The sequence below is a fragment of the Micromys minutus genome, assembly GCF_963924665.1.
Source record: "Micromys minutus genome assembly, chromosome: 9".
In the NCBI taxonomy this organism is placed as follows: Eukaryota; Metazoa; Chordata; class Mammalia; order Rodentia; family Muridae; genus Micromys; species Micromys minutus.
This window is the reverse complement of record NC_137978.1, coordinates 50,383,460-50,398,723: the sequence shown is the minus strand read 5'-3', so window position 1 is coordinate 50,398,723 and position 15,264 is coordinate 50,383,460. Positions and strand designations below refer to the sequence as shown.

Sequence of the window (15,264 nt, the reverse complement as noted above, 5' to 3'; positions counted from 1 at the left end):
CACTCGCAGGACCAACCTGAGAGTCAGCGCCTCCTTTCTGTGTGTACCCTGGAACCTTCCTCTGTACAGTAGATCAGGTGCAAATGACAAGCTTGGCCCTGTGAAGGAAGGGGAAGCTTTCAAACCACCATCCCTGTGCACCCTAGATGACAGTTCTGGGTGAGACTCTGCCTTGTCTTGGCGACGTGTGGAACACGTGGTCTTAGGTATATCTCCATGCTGCCCGGTAAGTGCCTATGTCCTGAACACCTGCTAAGAGCCAGACCGTCATCCGGAGCTCTCAGAACAGCCTCATCCAAGTGTTAGCATTCCCACTGCACCTAGAAAACTAAGGCTTCACAAGGCGGATGTAAACTCAAGGTCACAGGGAGTGTGGAACAGGAGAGGCAAATTCAGGAATGTGGCTCTCCTCTGCCTCCTTGGAACGCTGAAGAGAATTCCTGCTTCTCCTATCCTGGTCCCTTTCCCCCACGCCCCGCCCCACCCCAGATCTGAGGGATGAGTTTCTCCACTCTGCAAACACTGCCCTTTCCTGGAGCCTCTCTCCCCTAGCGCCAGCCAGGCTCCGGGCTATGACAGCGTTTCCCAGGAGCAGCCTGGGCTCCTGTACGTACTACGGTTCATTTGCATACTACTTAGGAAAAGCCTTCACTTTTCCCACCTGCAGCACACTCTGGGTTGATTACTTCTCCCCACATTGGAGAGTTAATTACTCTCCCGTGTCGACCGGGTGTTTATTTGCAATCAGCAGAGAGAGGGCTGGGAAGGGGGGGAGTGGGAGGAGGGGGACACCAGCAGAAGCAACTGTCATTAGCCCAAATTTCAGAGCGCAAGGGAGAGTGAGCTCCTGCATGGTAAGGACTGTGTGAAACCCAGCCTCGGCCCAGCATGCCCATTCACCCTGGGCACGTCCCCAGCTCTGGGGGAAGGAGCTGGTTGATTAGACCTGAGGTCAGGGGGACTGTCTGAACAAAGACCCACCGGGAGCTGCTGGCAGGATAGACAAGCTCCTTGCAGCCCAATTACACCGTGGCCAAGGCGCAAGGACACCTCCCAGCTGGTTCCCCCAGCTGCCTGGCTTTTCTCTAAGCCTTTTCTCCCGATCCTCCTGATCTCTTTACAGCTCACCTGCCCGGAGCCCAGCTGAGTGACTTCTAGCTGGGGATTCTCCAAGAGAAACCTGCCCCTTCCTGGACTTGGCCCACAGCCCATCCACCATCTAGGAAGCCCCCTCCAGCTGGGGCAAATTTCTTCCTGTATGTCTCCAGTCTTCCCTAAAGAAAAACAAAACAAAACAATTTTTTTGTCTTTTTTTTTTTTTCATTTTCTTTCTTGGTTTGTTTAGATTTTTGAGACAGGGTCTCTCTCTACATAGCCCTGGCTGTTCTGGAAATCACCATGTAGACCCTGGCTGCCCTTGAACTCACAGAAGTCTACCTGTCACCTCTGCCTCCTAAATGCTGGGATTAAAGGTGTGGGCAACCATGCCCAGCTCTCTGGTCTCTTTCCCAGATTTTCCAGCAGTTCATGATGGAAGGGACCCTCTGAATGGTAGGTGAGGGCAGGGAATGGCAAGATTTCTGGTGTGCCACCAAGTAACACAGTCTCTAGAGAGCTGGAAGCTCAGGACCCACTAACTTGGGTCTCCCACTCCCACCCTTACTTTCTGTCGGGGTCCCTGGTAGATCCTGAGCTCAACACTGCCTGTTCTATGAAAGGCAAGGAGCACACAGTGAAGATCTCAGTGCTCCCTGCCAGCCCCTCCCATCTCCAACCTTCACAAAAGAAGGGGAGACACCAAAAAGGAGGGGAGGAACTGGACCAGAGGAGCAAGCAGGTAGAGATACTGTCCATCAAAGGGAAGAGGGGGCTGTGAGGAAAGGGTGGGGTCTCTACCAAGGGTTGGGCGTGAGGGGGTTCAGGGGCATGAAAGAGTGATCCACACTGAGAGGAGGGAGAGACGGGTGAGCGTGAATCTGCCCCAGGGTTGAGGACACACCACTAGAGAGATTCCAAGGCAACAATAATTCACAGGGCAGGGTGAGAACTTGCTTGTAAGGTCACTAGCAGCTTCATCCATACCTGTTCATGTCACCCACTGACAGGAGAACAGGAGAGCAGACATGGTAGATGTGGTGTGGTGGATGTCACACACAGGCATAGAACTGTCACGCGTGGCCACTCAGGTGTCAATAGAAGCCGGAGGCACAAAGCAGCAGCCGGTGTACTGCTTCTAGAAGAAGGACTGTGGCCTGAAAGGGGTCCCAGTCACTTGTGAGTACTGTGGAAATGTTCCGAGTCTGACCAGGTGGCAGTGGATGTAGAGGCATCTAACGTCCAAATATCAAACTCCAGGCACCTCAGTTTATATAAAGTGCACCTCATACTTTTTTGTTTGACATATGTAGCCCACTTAAGTCTTCCAGGTGTTGGGTTTACAGGTCTAAAACCATCATGCAAAAGAAGGTTTAATATATATAATTTGCCTACTATGATTTAAAGGAAGAATTAGAAATGGCAACTTGAATGAAGTAGGGGGTGCTGCGTTTGCTTCTGAGATTGCAGTGTGGAGGAGACTTTCAGTCCTGAGTCTACCTCAGCCTCTGTGACCCTTCCTGGTCTAAACACCTCACAGTGTCTGCGGCTCTTGCCTTTAAAGATCCATTTCCTTTGGGGAGGGAATGTTAGGTAACATTAGGCAATTGCTCAACTGGATGGAAAATCTGTCCCAACATCAAAGCCCAGAGGGAGAGCAGAGGACCAACGCTGAGCACTAATGTGTCTCTGTCATTTTATCAGTGCCATGAATTGGAACCAGGGTCTCGTACCTGCTCAGCCAGTGTGATCTCTGAGAGCCACATCCCTGCTCACCAACAGAAACACTGCCACAAGACAGGCTCACCTAAGGTCCAAGAGCACAGCCTTGACAGAGACTGAACACCAGACAGAATCTGAACAATGGAAGAGATGTGTCTTTCTGGGTCTAGTGGTGCAGGCCTGTAATCCCAGCTACATGGGAAGATTGTGAGTGCAGGGAAAGCCTGGGCTACAGAATAGACTCAAACTCAACCTGGACAACTTAGAGAGACTGTCTCAAAATAAAATATAAAAGAAGAGCTAGGGATGTAGCTCAGTGACAGAGAGCACACCTAGTATGTGGGAGGCCCTGGTTCAGTTCCCCCACACACACACAGATACAGAGAAAGAGAGAGAGAGAGAGAGAGAGAGAGAGAGAGAGAGAGAGAGAGAGAGAGGCACACGCACACACACACATACACGCACACACGCACGCACACACACATATGGAGACCAGAGGACAACCTGAGAATCTCAAACCCTTCTTTGGGTTCTGTCCACCTTGGTGGTAGACAAGTCTCTCGCTGGCCTTGAACTCACTGGACAGGCTTGGCCAACTAGTCACTGAGCCACACTGTCCTCACTTCCCTAGCACTGGAACTATATGCATCAACCCAGAAACTTGGCACAAGTTCTAGGGATTAAACTCAGGATTAAACCCACAAGGCAAGTGCTTTACCCACTGAGCCATTTCCCCAGATCTGACCACATACTTTGAACACTGTCTGTCTGTTTGGGGTTTTTTTTCTCCTTCCTCCTCCTCCTCCTCTTCCTCCTCCTCCTCCTCTTCCTCTTCTTCTCCTCTTCCTCCTCCCCTCCTCCCCCTCCTCCTTTCCTCCTCCCCCCTCCTCTCCCTCCTCCCCCCTCCTCCTCCTCTTCTCTTCTCCTCCTCCTCTTCTTCACTGTTTTGGTTGTCAAAGTCAGGGTCTCTCTGTTACCCCTGACTGTCCTGACACTTGCTCCATAGACCAAGGCTGGCCTTGAACTCAGAAATCTTCCTGGTGCTGCCTCCCGAGTGCTGGGATTAAAGGTGTACCCCATGACTGACCAGCTGAAGCTTCGTGTGCGAGCATGAATGCTTGGACTTCCTGCAGGCCTATGCGCACAGCCTGCTGAGTACAATCATCCAACACCGGAGAATAAGGCAGGCAGATAACCACGTCCTTTCAAAGCCAAGCTGGAGCTAAGACTAAGGAGTACCGAGGGTCACCTGCCACGTCTTAGGAATGCAACTTCCCATAATGTACACTTTGCTCTATGAAGACAGCCGTGAACTGGAAGAAAATCAATAGCTCGAGATTATTTTGGCCTCATAGATGGTGTAATGATTGTTTCTCATTAGCTTTTATTGTTCCACAGAACTGTAAAATATAAATCTGAGTTTGCGTTACATTGAGTCACTTGTTTTGTGCTTTTGTGCAGAATGCACATGCGGGGGGGGGGGTGTCAAAGGGCAACTTTTCAGAGTAGGTTCTTACCCTCCACCCAGGAAGTGAACTAAAATCATCAGGCTTGGTTCCAAAAGAACTTGGGTCATTTTTGTATGCAACACATCAACCTTATGAATTGTCCAGAAGTCTTGTTATTTCGACGGAATCCCTCTCCTCTCTTTTCTCTCTAGGTACATATGTGAGGTTTGGATGCCTTTCATGGAGTCAGCTGAGGTCCTGAGACTCTCATCATAGGCCACAAAGGCTGACATGTTCTAAGAACTTCTATCACATCTGTCTGTCTGTCTGACATCTACCTATCTGTTTGTATGTGACATAGCATACATGTGGAGATCAGAGGACAAGTTGGGTCACCAGGCTCTATGACAAGTGCCTTTGCCTGCTGAGGCATCTCTCTTGCCCTTCTCTTTGTTGTTGTTGTTGTTGTTACTGCTGTGTTGTATATAAGGCCTCATGTGAGCCAGTCTAGCCCCAACCAAGGTGGCCCTGAGTTCCTGAGCTTTCAATCTCTGCCTTGGCAGTGCTGGAATTATAGGCCCATGCCACCATATTTGATATAATGGTAGGGTTTTTGTTTTGTTTTGTTTTGCTTTTTGTCTTGTTTTGTTTTGTTTTTAACTGAAAATACATATATGTGTCTCTTTCAAAAGACGGTGCTAAGATGAAACTTGGGACCTTATCCACGCTAGGCAAGTCTCTAAGCTGAGCCACCAGCCTTGTGGCTTTGTTGTATTTAAGTATCGATGTGAAGGGCTTGGCTATAGCTCCGTTGGTAGAATACTTACCTAGGATTTATGAAGCTCTGGGTTCGATGGCCAGCTCTGAATAAACCAAGCATTATGCGGCACACCTGAAACCCCAGCTCTCAGGAGGTAGAGACAGGAGGGTCAGGATGTCAAGGCTAGCCCAGGATACATAAAAACCTGTCTCAAGAAAAGATGGTCTGAGTTCACATTCTCACAAACCTGAGAACGTGAACTCAGATCCCATGGTAGGAGAGAGCCAATTCCTGAAAGTTGACCTCTGACCTCCACACATGCTCCATGGCACACAAACCCACACTAACATGAATATACACGGAGAAATAATGATCAGATTCTTTTTAAAAATTTGATAAAATTTGGTGAATACATGGTTACCAGGGGCCCAGTGTTCTGTAGCAACCTGACATTAAATTTTCACAACCCTCTGAGGTAGGATTTGATACCAGTTTACAGATAAAGAATCTGAGAGTGAGGCTGGTAGGGGAGGTGGTACATGCCTTTAATCCCAGCGCTCTGGAGGCAGAGGCAAGTGGATCTCTAAGTTTGAGACCAGCCTGGCCTACAAAGTAAACTCTAGGACAGCTGGGGTTCCACAGAGAACCCTGTCTCAAAAAGAAAATACAAAAAGAAAAGGAAAGGAAAAAGTAAGAGAGGGCTGGAGAGATGGCTCAGCAGTTAAAAACACTGACTGCTGCTTCTCCAGAGGTCCTGAGTTCAGTTCCCAGCAACCACCCACATGGTGGCTCACAACTGTCTGTAATAGGATCTGATGCCCTCTTCTGGCCTGCAGGTGTACGTGCAGGCAGAATGCTGTAAAAAATTAATCTTTTTTAAAAAGAAAGAAAGAAACAGAGAGCAAAGAGATGTGGTACCTCCCCAAAAGACAGGCTGCTAGGGAGTAGCGAGCTTTGAAACTCATTGCTAGGTGTCTTCCTTCTGTTCCCGGTAGCCTGCTCTTTCTTTGCATTTTATAAGCACTTGGCCATGAGCTCTTGTGTCTTCCCTAATCATGGAAAAGGTCCCGGGTTACAAATTTGAAGACAGAGTCCTTCTGCCCTGATATTCTTTGTTTCTCTGGATCCTGAAGAACCCCAAGTCCCTACCTCTAACCCCCATCTCCAGAGCTCTCCTCGAAACTGTGGCTGGATAGGACATCCCCTGTCCCAAACTTGCTGAGGTCTGCTTAAAATTTTCGTGTGCGGTGTCTGGCCCTGGGGAAGTTCAGGGGGTAGATTCTAAGAAAGGGAAGTGGGAAAGGATGTGAAACTTGGCAGCACCCTGGTGACACTCCTTTGCTGAGGGGTGTCCCACCATCAGCAAAGGGCTAGAACATCCAGTTCGAGTGGACCACGGAGGTAGGTGAGGCCAAGGCTTGGGGGGGGGGGTGCTGGAAAATCAGGGTTAGCTGGACCACTCTGGGAAACTGAGGCAGAGAGGGAAGAATATTGCTGCAAGCTAGTTCAGTGCGCAGATGGATGGGTTGGGGACACTGATACAGGGCCCAGATTTGGTGGGTAGAAAGACCCTCTTCTCTGGTCAGAACTTGGGGAACACTGAGAGATAGCAACTCAGAATCACAGTTCCTGCCTCATGGGGGAAACACATGGGGGAGCCAGAGCCAGAGCCAGAGCCGAACAGCAGAGGTGTTTTTGCAGGGACAGTCAGCCCTCATATGGCTGTAGAAAGGGGCCGAGGCTGCTGGAGAGCAGGCAGATGTTTGTGAAAGCCTGTGAGTGTGCATAGCTCGCCATCTGGGCCGGAGATTGTAATTAAAACCGTGCTGACGCCTGGTAAATATTTGTTCAATGAGCTCCATCGTCCATGCGAGTGTGTGAGTCTGTGTGTCCAGAGAGTGGGGAGGTCTGTGTGGATATCTGATCCAATGCTGGGCAGGTGCCAGGGCGAAAGGTAGTGTGGGGTTTAGGGCTGGGGGTAGGGCTAGGGTCAGGTCAGGGCCAAGGTCAGGGCCAGAATTAGGGCTAGAGCTAGGGCCTATAGGTATGGTAGGGGCTGGGTGCTAGGGTTAAGGTCAGAGTTCAGGTCAGGGTTCTAGCTAGGGCTAGGGGTCAGGGTCAAGGTTACTGTTAGTGCTAGGATCGGGGACCTATAGGTGCTGAGGACATGAATGGGCACCAAGGCCCCAGACTGGGTCACATAACCTTGCATGTAGGATTCATCATGTGACAGACGTGATTCTGGGTGTCCAGCATGCTCAGGGACCATGTGTGTCTCTGCAGGAACGCCATGGAAACCCCTCAGGGATGGCTGGTGGCCTGTGTCCTGGCCATGACTCTGGTATGGACAGTGGCTGAAGATGTGTGCCGAGCACCCAATGGGAAGGACGGGGTTGCAGGAATTTCCGGCCGCCCGGGGAGGCCGGGTCTCAAGGGAGAGAGAGGGGAGCCAGGTAAGTGTTCCTTCCGGCTGGGGCTCTGGTCCTGCCATCCTGGAGGCGATGATTTGGGGGGGGTTCCTGGGAAGCAATGGTGCATCTGAGTTCCAGAAAACCACTACAGTGTGCAGTTCACCCTGGAACCTCAAGGCCTAGCCTTCTCTTGGACCCTGTCTCCAGTCTCAGACCTCTCTGTGACCCTTTCCAGCTTCACCATCCCCCATCCCTCTTCCCCCTCCCATAGACCAGGCTGCACAGAGAATGGATATGAACGGTCTAAAAAGAGAGAACCAAGATTCTAGAATTCTAAAAAGGCTGAGCATGCCTTGTTGGTTGACCTCAAAGTATGGACCGTCTCTGAGATTCCATGTCCTCCTACGTAAAATCGAGGCAGAGCCCCGCCTGGTGCGTAGGAAAAGATCAGCCAATAGCGATGAGCCCTACCTGGTGCGTAGAGAAAGATCAGCCAATAGCAACCGTCCCTTGCATTTCTTTCCAGCCCTCTACTCGGTTCCTGCTCCCCTGTCCACTCTACCGTTAGAGTTCGTGATCCTGTGGGGGCCGAGAGAGGAGGGGTTATGACCAGAGCCTGAAAAAAAAAAAGACCCCTGTCATCCTGAGCCTCCCAGCCTCCTGCGGGCCAAAAGGACCCTCACTGATACCATATTAATTTGCATACAGTTGTGCCATAAGGTCCTTAATCTGAGAAAGGGGTTGGTGATCTGGAATCATGTGAGGTGACACAGCCATGGGCAGGACTCAACTGAGCAGCCAGAGAGCCAGCCCCACATTGCCTAGAAACGCGCCACATGGCTGCATTTGCTTCGCTGGGTTTTGTAGATGAAGCAGAGGTTCAGAGAGGTTGAAGTGCTTGACCAAGGCCACACAACCAATCAGGCCAGTCAAACTCAGTCTCTTCAAAGCAAAAGCTCTTTCTGCGAGGACGAGCAGGTTCTGGACTCCTTACCCACAATGCCCCACTCCACTTCACACCCACCAATCTGCTCTCTTTCCACACAGGGGCTGCCGGCATCCGGACCGGTATCCGAGGTCTTAAGGGAGACCCTGGGGAACCTGGGCTCCCTGGCAAACCCGGCAATGTGGGCTTCCCGGGACCCAGTGGGCCCCTGGGAGACAGTGGCCCCCAAGGAGTGAAGGGTGTGAAAGGCAACCCGGGCAATATCAGAGACCAGCCCCGGCCAGCTTTCTCAGCGATTCGGCAGAACCCACCGACGGCTGGCAACGTGGTCATCTTCGACAAGGTCCTCACCAACCAGGAGAGTCCGTACCAGAACCGCACAGGGCGCTTCGTCTGTGCAGTGCCCGGTTTCTATTACTTCACCTTCCAAGTGATCTCCAAGTGGGACCTTTGTCTGTCTATCGTGTCCTCCTCCCGGGGCCAGCCCAGGAATTCCCTGGGCTTCTGTGACACCAACAGCAAGGGGCTCTTCCAGGTGTTGGCCGGGGGCACTGTGCTTCACCTGCAACGTGGAGATGAGGTGTGGATTGAGAAGGACCCCGCAAAGGGTCGCATTTACCAGGGTTCTGAAGTCGACAGCATCTTTAGTGGATTCCTCATTTTCCCCTCGGCCTGAGCTGGGGAGCTGCCCCACATTCTGCCATCAACTGCACTCCCTGTTGTGGGCCCCCCCGCCCTGCCCTGCACCCCTTCTCTCTGTACTCTGCAAAGTGAAGGGGCTGGGGCTTTAAAACCCCGGGAGAGGGGCTGGCTCCGAGGGCACTGAGGACTGATGTCTCTCTGCACACGGCCCAGAGATTTCTTTAAGCACTTTTTGGAATAAATGACCCCATCTGTATCTGCGTCTTGATGTGCAGTGGCTTACTATTCTGGGCATTGAGCAGGGAGGGGGCATAAAAGTGGCCATCGCTGCTTGAGGGAAAGCTGAGTCAGTCAGAACACAATGGTCAGGGTGGAGGCAGGTGAGGGCATATCAACCAGGCTCCAGATGCCAGCCCCTGCTAGCTGCCAGATCGCATCACATGGCCTCAGTTGCCAAATCTAGGGTACCAGTAATGGAAGCTTGGAGAGGGGAGGAGGCTGCTGTGGCCAGTGCGTGAAAGCCAGAGACGGTCTATTGTTCTGTTTTGGTCAGTCTTGATAAGCAAGCTCCTGGGTGAGTATTTTAACCATACCTCCCAGAAGATTGATGGGACAAAGACAAGCAGGGGACATCGAGACCCAGGTCAGCACCTCAGACAAGGGAGCTGGGGTTGAAATTGGGCTAACGGACCCATCCCCTCCCGGTGTTCCCAGCCATCCTTGGACAAAATCGCACCAGAGCTTCTGCAGCCTAGCTCAGAGAGGGCAAGCCAGCGGCTCAGGGATACCCAGCAGCCTTTCCCAGACCTGGGTCTCCTGAGTGGCTTCCAGGAAGACATGGAGACAGGGTGGCTGTCAGCTGACTGCTGAGCAGCCCTGGGGTGGTGGGGACGACTGAGGACCTTAGATGCTCATGTATCCCCAAAATCACAGTCTCAAACACAATCACACAAGGAGTCTCACACACAGTTTCACAGCAATCACACAGTCTCTGCCTCCTGCTCACACACTACCCTTGAGACAAACTATGGTCCCATGTTCCTGGGCTGAGGCTCACACACTCCTCACCAAAACATGAGCTCAGGTACTTCCTCTCAGAACACTATGTACAGCCATGGAGGTACACACTAGTTACTTCTTCAAACACACACACACACACATGCACACACGTGCACACACACATGCACACATGTGCACACACACGTGCACACACACAAACATGCAGGCATGCACACATGTAAATGGGTGCACATATATACACCCATGCATGCACACACACATACACACTTGTAATAAATGCCCATTATCTCTACATGCACAGGAATATGAGAGCCTGGGTTTTCTCCCACACTAACCCCACGTGCTCACTGCTCTGTGTCGAGGACAATCCCTCCTGTTCACTGGCTGGTGCACCTGGTCTCAGAGTTATCCCTGACATGGCCTGCACGTACATTTTGACATGTATAATCATGCCCTGTCCCTGAAGCCAAGAGCCTCTAGGGTCAGGAGGAAGTGAGACACTCCAGAGAGAATAGAGCACCTCAACTCCAAGCCACCATGGCTCTCAGAGCTCCTCCATGGTTTCTTGGTTCACTCAGTGCTCCCTAATGCCTGAATGCATACCTCCACAGGCTGGGAAAGACACTGACTTTGGGGATTCTGTGTCTGTAAGCACAGAGTGCAAAACAGCCGCTAAGGCTCCCTGAAGTAAGTCACCCTGCTGGAAGGTGGGGGGGATCTACATCTAAGGCAGGCTGTCTGCCCCCAAAGCGGAGGGCTTCTGTCACTTCTTGGGGGATGTGCCTGACCAAGTAAGCGGAGAAAGCTGACCTCAAGCTATATTCCAGCCACTCTGACCCTTTCACCTGCAGATCTCAGTCCCTCTGAGCCTGGAAGCTGAACCTGGGCAGAGAGGTGGGCGTGGTGGAGGGGACTGTTGCGGACCGAGCCTGCCACCTGCTGGAGGAGCCAGGCCAGGCACAGAGGCGCCCAAGACAGAATCACCTCTCACAGTACAGAGCCCTCTACACCTGCTCCTCTCAACCCCAGGATGCCAGTGTGTTCTCAGCCCAAACCTTACCTTAGCCACATAGTGTGTCCACCTACAGGTGGAGGGACAGTCGGGAGGACTGGGAGAGCAAGACCCTGTGGGCTGCTCAGCTAACTACCCTGAATCGCTAGTGTGGGTCAAGGTGTAGCAAATGCAGGGTGTAGACAGCCTGGCTTAGGTGTAGAATCCTCCCCAATGCCCTACATGGGACCCCACCCAACCCCAAATCCAGTTCATGAGAGCATCAAGCTGGGCTACTCTATTGCACCAAACTTCCTTCATCCCATAAATTCCACTTGAGAAGAGACAGGGACAGACCTGACCATCACAAATCCCAGGACCAGAGACCAGGTGGGGGTAGGATGAAGGGGGTGGGAAAACCACCAAGGTGGTGGGGGATCTAGCAAAAGAAGAGGGAATGCCAAGCCAATCATGTCCTGGTCTTCCCACATCCAGTGGGGAAAATCAGTCTGCAGAGCCGTCACTGTGTCTCCTGGTCAGGGAGTCACCAGCAAGAAGGCTCTGGCTCTGTAGCCAAAACAGCTAATGCACCCATGCAAAGCAAGCTCACCCTGGCACCCTTCCCTGAGCCTGGAATGGGTACATGGATGTCTCTAGAACAAGGCCCATCACTTGGCAACTGCATGTGAGGCTTGTTTCTGGGGTCACCCAACCACACTTCTGGAAGAGAGGCTGTAACTTCCTCTCAGGGAGATAAAAGGCCACGGAGCCTCAAACACAGTGAATGCCATAGAATGGTCACTCTACCCCTGGGGACAGTTGTACCCTGAGCTCAGGTCTACATTCCCCTCCCCTCACACACACACCCTGGTGTTCCCAGAATGAAGGGGCAGCAGCCGCTTCCTCATTTCGGCACACATGACCTAGAGCCAGGAAAGGAAGGGTGGACAGAGGTGTCTCTGTGGTCAGCCTGGCTCAGAACCTAAAGAAAGTGTCAAGTCAGGAAAAAATTTCTGGAAAGGGGATGTGGGATTGGGGTGCTGTTGGGGGAGGGGTGGGGCCCCTGCTCTGGGTGGTTCTTCTCTGAGCACTCTGAAACAGTGTCTTCCTGTCCGAAAGAACAGGACGTCTCTGTGATCAGGCCTGAAGACCCCTACATGCTCAGGTGAGGCTGGGACCCTGCCGTGGTGGGAGCGAGTTGCAATTTTCCTCCCAGGTTCCTTCCTGAACCATGGGACTAGGAGTATCTTTGTTTGCTAGGATAGGCCTTTGCTAAGACCTGGGGGCTTAGAAAAGACCCATTACCCATCTGTGCACCATCCATTTAACCGTCATCCGTGGGTGGATGTGGATTCCCCAGGGTGAAGAGCTACAGAAGGGGATGGGCAATGAGGAAAGGAGGGGAGAATTCAGTACCAGCTCCTCATTCTCACCCCACCCCCACCCCTCCTCAGGATGGTTGTAGGACTCAGCTGCCAACCCCAACACGGACTCTACCTGCTGCTGCTTCTGGCCCTACCAGTCAGGATCCAGGCCAGCAGCGCTGGCTGCTATGGGATCCCAGGGACGCCAGGCCTACCGGGGGCCCCTGGGAAGGACGGGCATGATGGACTCCAGGGACCCAAGGGGGAGCCAGGTGAGTCTGCTTGTCTGGGCGGAGGCTGACCCTGGGGCAGGAAGCGCAGAGCTTCTCGTTCAGGTCCTCCGGGTCCAGACTTCAGCCTCCAGGCTGACTGGTGATCTGGCAGCATATCGCCCTCATTGGCTTTGCCTGTGGAAGGGAGTGAAGGGGAGCCTCTGTCCCTGCAGGCAGGTAACAGCCTGCTCAGTCTGCAGGGGAACACCTAGGGAAGGCGACCCACACTGCTTCCGGGGCACCTACAGTAGGGTCAAAGACCACCACCTCCCTCTTTACCGGTTTGTGCAACCTTTTTAACCTCGCAGTGCCTCTGTTTGCACATCTGTGAAACAGGGTGCTGCAATCTCTGCTTCTCAGGGTGTCACAACTTTGACTAAGTGTGTGAGAGTCCTGGTGTAAGGAACGGGCTGAGGAAAGGAGTGGGCAGCTAGGGTTAGGTAGGAGATGGGGTTGGGGGGTGGGGGTGTGGCATGACTCTTCCTGAGTGAGCAAGAGGGGGGCTAGGTCATGCTGAGCAGAACTCATGGGGATGTGGCAGGGGGCTAAGAGAGTGACCTCAAGAATTCCATACTGGCCTTTTTCCTCTAAGCCACCGACCCTGGAAGGATTTACTCACTTTAGGGAGCCAGTGAGCCCCCGCCCCGCCCCTTGGGCTGTACGTAGGCTGGCAGAGGAGCGTTCTGAGGTCCTCTGGCCACCAGGCTCTGCTCTGAGCACTCTGCACAGGTTCATCCACCCCACCCCACCCCCACCTCGAGCTGATAGGCCCTTAGAGACATGATTTGCTCCAACTTTGCAAATGTCAAAACCGGGGTCCCGAGAGAACAAGAGACCGGCTCAGAGTCTCTTGCTCCACTGCCCCTCACTGCCACCTGACCCTGCTCTATCCTGCTCCGTCCCCATGAGAAGGCTGAGTTGGCCCTGCTCAGCCATCACCAGCTCCTGACACTACAGCCTCCTGCCTCCCATGTGCCTGACCCGTGTCCAGTCTTTATATGGAGGCTCAGAGAAGAAAACCACCTGCTCGTGGCCACACAGCCTGAAAGACAGATCGTTGGGTCCAGAACCCACTCTCTCTTCTTGTTCCTTTTTTGTTTGTTTGTTTGAGTTTCGGTTTTGTTGACACAGGGTCTCACTAACAGTCTCAAACCCCCCCAGTGATCGTCCTGCCTCAGTGAACCTCTCCCGGGTGACAGGAGGCTCTGACTCCAGATGGCTTAGCCTGAGTGTAAAAGGCCCACACGCTGTTGAGAGTGTCACAGAACAAATCTTCACAGATCTCTCACTCAGAGGGGACTGGCAGAAGTAGTAGTCCGGGAGGGCTTCCTGGAAGAGGAAAACTGGAGTTCAGTATCAAAAGACAAGGAGAGTCCTTAAAAGGAAAAGAGAAACTCGGATCATCGGGCTGAGGCAAAATCAGACCCTTCCATCTCAGATTCCAAAAGTGATGGAATTCCAGGGGTGGTCCAAGCCCAGGACTTACAGCAGAGCCCCCTCCCCCTCCCGTCCCCTCGCCCTGGGCATGTCACTGCCAAACCCAGTTGAGATCTCTCTTCCTTTCTCCTGCCCCATCATTTCCTTCCTGTCTGCTCTCCCTCCAGGAATTCCAGCCATCCCTGGGACCCAAGGACCCAAGGGTCAGAAGGGCGAACCTGGCATGCCTGGCCATCGTGGGAAAAATGGCCCCATGGGGACCTCTGGGTTGCCAGGGGATCCAGGCCCCAGGGGGCCCCCCGGGGAGCCGGGTGAGGAGGGTCGCTACAAACAGAAGCACCAGTCGGTGTTCACGGTCACCCGACAGACCACCCAGTACCCAGCGGCCAACGGCCTCGTCAAGTTCAACGCCGTCATCACCAACCCTCAGGGCGACTACAACACAAACACGGGCAAGTTCACCTGCAAAGTGCCCGGCCTCTATTACTTCGTCTACCACACGTCGCAGACGGCCAACCTCTGCGTGCAGCTGCTCCTCAACCACTCCAAGGTGACCAGCTTCTGCGACCACATGTCCAACAGCAAGCAGGTCAGCTCAGGAGGAGTACTCCTGCGGCTGCAGAGGGGCGATGAGGTGTGGCTGGCGGTCAACGACTACAACGGCATGGTGGGCACCGAGGGCTCCGACAGCGTCTTCTCTGGTTTCCTACTGTTTCCCGACTAGAATGGCAGGCTGCTTCCAGGCCCCAGCCACCCACCACCCTCTGCTACCCCCATGCTCACTCAGGCCTCTTCTTCCAGGAAGTCCACCCTAGTTCCTGATCCATCAGCCCTCTGACTCCTCAGGGTTTCTCTGGGGACCACCGACTGGCACTATTCCTGTGGCAGTTTACTGATATCTTATGAGACTTTTTTTTTTTTTGTTCAGGTGGGGAGATAGAAAAATAAATAGATCACTAAATACACATGGCCCAGATTTCTCGCTAGCAGGCCTCGAACTTGGAGCGTGTAGTTTTGTATCTGTGAGCGTCTGTGCTGAGTGAAGAGATGATTTGGAGTGAATTAATGAATGTCGAAGTGGGCAAGTTAAGGGCTAAAAGCAGAAGAAATGAATGAGCCCATATAAACCGTGGTAGCTAGCGTGTAAGGCCTTCTC

At 52.8% G+C, this 15,264-nt stretch overlaps 2 protein-coding genes across 2 annotated transcripts; both read left to right on the top strand.

Moving 5' to 3' along the window:
- Positions 1-6,383: 6,383 nt before the first annotated feature.
- On the top strand, positions 6,384-9,280 carry C1QA (complement C1q A chain). Its single transcript, XM_080921403.1, has 3 exons — positions 6,384-6,426; positions 7,309-7,478; positions 8,484-9,280. Exons 2-3 carry the CDS (start codon positions 7,316-7,318, stop codon positions 9,056-9,058), a joined length of 738 nt encoding a protein of 245 aa, XP_080777529.1. The 5' UTR covers positions 6,384-6,426; positions 7,309-7,315; the 3' UTR covers positions 9,059-9,280.
- A 2,839-nt stretch (positions 9,281-12,119) lies between these two features.
- C1QC (complement C1q C chain) lies at positions 12,120-15,073 on the top strand. The gene is made up of 3 exons (XM_080921402.1): positions 12,120-12,200; positions 12,490-12,671; positions 14,276-15,073. Exons 1-3 carry the CDS (start codon positions 12,193-12,195, stop codon positions 14,830-14,832), a joined length of 747 nt encoding a protein of 248 aa, XP_080777528.1. The 5' UTR covers positions 12,120-12,192; the 3' UTR covers positions 14,833-15,073.
- Positions 15,074-15,264: the final 191 nt, after the last annotated feature.

Coding starts and splice junctions, on each gene's coding strand:
- C1QA (XM_080921403.1), top strand. CDS start 7,316: ATGGAAACCCCTCAGGGATGGCTGGTGGCCTGTGTCCTGGCCATGACT. Junction 7,479..8,483: donor GGGAGAGAGAGGGGAGCCAG/GTAAGTGTTCCT, acceptor CTTTCCACACAG/GGGCTGCCGGCATCCGGACC.
- C1QC (XM_080921402.1), top strand. Junction 12,672..14,275: donor GGGACCCAAGGGGGAGCCAG/GTGAGTCTGCTT, acceptor CTCTCCCTCCAG/GAATTCCAGCCATCCCTGGG.